The following is a 4271-nucleotide window of genomic DNA, read 5'->3' on the forward strand; positions in this document are numbered from 1 at the left end:
TTATACAAAGATATGAAGTGGGCACCGAGAAAGTGAATTTGTAACTATTTAATTATTGAGAATGTTAATGAGGTTCTTACTACTATTTAAGAAATAATTTGTACTATTTACTTATTGAGTATGTTAACTAGGTTGTTATTGTTGACTATGTTAATTTGGTTATTAGTATTTACTTATCGAGTATGTTAATCAGGTTTGAAATGAATACAAGTGGTATTCCCAATATGACATCCATTCTATAATTCTATTAATATATATATAAGTTTGAATTATTTATTAATATGCAAATTAAAGTGATAGAGCTACGTGCTTCCATTTAATTTGACGTACAAATTAGTACATTATTTGTACAATACAGATATAAACATACATATAACAAAATAATGTTAATTATTATGACAACACTGAATTGTTAGATCATAGTCTGATGCCACTTAATTAAGGGAAGCATCCACGTTATTACTGATATGGAATGAAGTAATGTATGCTATATACCAATTCTTTATTCAAATTAATTATGAATAAGAAGCATTTAATTAGTCAAAGCCACACACAAACCTGGTCAATTCAAATGTCATTGTCGTACATAAATGTAAATTCAACCGAAATGTAAAAAAAGGTAACTACTACTCTTCGGCTGGACCTGCACTCGGTCCACCATTTTGGCGACATCTACTGCAGCTATGGCCCTCGGCACCGCATTGCTTGCATCGCCTCGATCGACGTAACATACGAGTATCCATCTCATTCAAGAAGCGGGTCATCTTCGGCCGACCTTTGGCTACCCGTCTGAGGAACGGGTTTTTAACGAATCTAGGCCCATGATAAGCAGGCCACGTTGCCGGATTTTCTAGTGGTCTAAACCTAGCCCTGTATACTCTTCGAACTTGGTCCATCTTGTAAACGTCATTAACGTACACTTGCCAATCCAACCTCTGATTTGCACAACACGCAAACACGTGTCGACACGGAATTCGGTTAACCTGGAATTCACCACAGTCGCACCGATGGTGGCGTAGGTCAACTGCATACTCAACCCCACTAGGCATCTCGCGAACTTTGAAGACTTCATTTTCTCTATCAAAACAGCTAACCTGTATGTTACCTGATGCTCGTTGATTTGCATGCAGCTTGGTTGTCGCCATCTCAGAGAACACAAATCCAGCATTGATCCGGGCTTCAGCCTCGGCTCTTTTCCTAGTGAATAATTCATTCAATCTGTAAAAGGTAGCCTTAACAAGTGCAGTGACTGGGAGATTGCATGCACCCTTTAAGACGGAGTTGATACATTCCACAAGATTGGTGGTCATATGACCCCATCGGTAACCACCATCAAATGCCAAAGCATACTGCTTACGAGGGATTCGATCAAGCCAGTTGGTGTAAGCCTCACCCCGTTCCTTTAATCGTTCGTAGCGCATCTGGTACTCTCTGGTCGTCCTCGAGTATCCTATGAAAAACATTCAGTCAGCTATGAACACCATTCTATTTGATCGTACATTAATGTAAATTCAAAGTTCATTCTATTCAAACTTACCAATATTGACGATAAGCTTCTGCAAGTAAGGTGCCTTAAACTTCCTCAAGAAGTTGGACTCAATATGCCGGATACAAAACATATGGAAAGCTCTAGGAGGAGACCACGCCCCATTACTTCGTTCAATAGCTGACCTAATCGAATCGTGTCGATCAGAGATAAGTCCCACACCATCACGTGTCACCACATGTTGACACAGGTTGCTCAGAAAAAAGTACTATGCATCAGAAGTCTCTCCCTCCACTATGGCAAATGCAATAGGCACGATGTTGTTATTACCATCTTGTGAGACTGCAACCAATAAACAACCCTTGTATTTTCCATACAAATGAGTTCCGTCCACCTGCACCACTGGCTTGCAGTGTCTGAAGGCCCTTATACAGGGGTAATAACTCCAGAAGACTCTATGTAGAACACGTATATCAGGAACCAAATCATCTCCCTGGTAAGCAGGCATTGTTTCAAAGTGAACCACTGCTGATGGCTCTTTGTGGCACATGGCCTCAAACCATATGGGCAAAGCTTCGTACGATGCTTCCCAACTTCCGAAAATTGATTCGACCACCTGTTGCTTTGCTAACCAAGCCTTGCGATAACTGATGGTGTAGTTAAACTTTGACTGGACATCAGCAATTACTGCTTTCACCTTTATAGACGGGTCAACCTCTACCAACGGCTTTATTGCTTCTGCAACTGTCTTGGAATCCAGCTTCGAATGGTCTTGAGAAATAGTAGACCTGGTACAAGTGTGACTTCCATTGTACCTCCTTATCTCCCAACAGTACTTCTTCTGCATTTTGGTTACCCTGATCAACCAGTCACAACCATTCCCATATTCTGTACATTTGGCATAGAATGTCGTCGGTTCCGACTCATATACCCGATAGTCCACACCTCTCCAGATGGTATAATCTTTCATTGCCTTGATTACTGCCTCCCTTGAACTGAATTCCATCCCCACTGTGAACTCACCATCTGCCACAACAGGAGGCGCTGCATACATCAAAAGTAATAAATGCTTCATTATGTACTCAGTAAGAAGTCTTTTATTACAACTCAATTAATAAACACACTTTACTATGTAAGATCGTTATACTCTTATTTTTCGCTATTCCATCTACGTAAAGAACAACTAAATATCATTCACAACAAAAAACTATTAATTAATAAAAAAATCAAGCGCTATGGTCACAAATGCCTAGTCACATATCACATACATTACTCATCCGACTTATTGATCTGCTACTTCAGAGTTTCACATAGCTACCTAGGTTTACGCACCTGCATTCATATATTGCGGAAACTCTGGTGCGTGCATAGCCTCCAAATCCAACGACCGCATGAAAGAAGGCTCCTGAAACGGATGCGAGTCTGCTAGTGCATTTGCAACTTTCGCCACATCTGCGTTCATGGCGCCGCCAGCTTCATCTTCGTCTTCACCTGGACCGACGATCTCATAGTTACTTTCAAATTCATCTTCGCTTTCACCATTATAATCTTCCAATTCAATGTTACGGTCCGCTTCAGATTGCTCAAACTCAATATATAACTCGATGCACGACATCCGGTGGCGATTTTCCATGTACATTGAAAATATTTCATGCATACCTGCTTCGTCCGTCACGTACTTGGACTGAAATTGAACAAACCCACCAAACACAGGTAAAGGATACCTGTACAAAATACACGATATTCTCCTACATCTTTGAGAATCTATCTTCTCACAAATCACACCTTTCAATTCCTCAAATGACAATGTGAACGGAATAACAACATCTAATGGATTTTCACACACAAATTGAACTCCCTCATATGTTTGCAATAAGATCTGTCCGTAATAATAAATCTTCAATACAACTCTATCATCCATAACACTACACGTACTTGACTATTCACAACCTCACAGAAATTTTTTTTACAAAAAAAATGGAGATGAATAAGAGAACAGAAGAGAAGAGGATGAACATGACGAGGAAGAAATGGGGCTTCTGTGAACTCACCATCCGCTTTTTGTATGCACTAACGGACAAATCGGACGGACCGACCGCTGCACCCCCCAAATCGGTGGGTCTGATTTGTGCACCCCGAATTAAAATAAAATTTTCTGCCTCTAGTAATCGGTGGGACCGATTACTGCACTCATCCGATAACGTCTTCCTCCACCAGAAATCGGTGGCACCGATTTGTTCCCCATCAACCTCTCCCTCACACAAATCGGTGGGACCGATTTGTGGTTCTTCCTCTCTGCTTGAAATCAGTGGCACCGATTTCTTCCCCCAAAATTTCAAAAATGCAACGCCGGCATAACAGTGTAAATCACCGGTAATGATCATATCTCAGCATAACTCACACCCGGGCATCATATCTAAAAAAATCAGTCGTATTTGTCAGAGTTCCTATCTATAAATCTTATTTACCTCTTTATTCTTTTTTATTGCTTGCTCATTAACACTTTTCTTATATGTTTCTCCTGTATCCTACAGTTGAGTTAATAGGTAAATTGACTAACTTTTAAATTATACGTTGAAAATTATTAACCATCTTTATCATTTTAGCCTTTGTCCATTTTTACGAAAAACAATATGATCTCTGTTAAAAAAAGAGACACTTCGACTTCTAATATTTTTGTTCTGGGACAATAAGATTTTTTTGTTAAAAAATTTATTAAATAATAACAAAAATTAATTTTGTGGAGGTTTTATTTGTAATTTGCAAATTTTTTAAATTTTCTAAA

The 4271-nt window shown here is 39.3% G+C and overlaps 1 protein-coding gene across 1 annotated transcript; it reads right to left on the reverse strand.

The window, feature by feature from the left end:
- LOC107636808 lies at window positions 1755-3870 on the reverse strand. The gene is made up of 3 exons (XM_016340289.1): window positions 3538-3870; window positions 2819-3365; window positions 1755-2530 (listed from the first exon to the last, which is right to left on the reverse strand). Exons 1-3 carry the CDS (start codon window positions 3868-3870, stop codon window positions 1755-1757), a joined length of 1656 nt encoding a protein of 551 aa, XP_016195775.1.

This window comes from Arachis ipaensis, chromosome B04, assembly GCF_000816755.2.
Source record: "Arachis ipaensis cultivar K30076 chromosome B04, Araip1.1, whole genome shotgun sequence".
Lineage (NCBI taxonomy): Eukaryota > Viridiplantae > Streptophyta > Magnoliopsida > Fabales > Fabaceae > Arachis > Arachis ipaensis.

Coding starts and splice junctions, on each gene's coding strand:
- LOC107636808 (XM_016340289.1), bottom strand. CDS start 3,870: ATGATCATTACCGGTGATTTACACTGTTATGCCGGCGTTGCATTTTTG. Junction 3,366..3,537: donor GTGCATACAAAAAGCGGATG/GTGAGTTCACAG, acceptor TATTACGGACAG/ATCTTATTGCAAACATATGA. Junction 2,531..2,818: donor TCCGCAATATATGAATGCAG/GTGCGTAAACCT, acceptor TGATGTATGCAG/CGCCTCCTGTTGTGGCAGAT.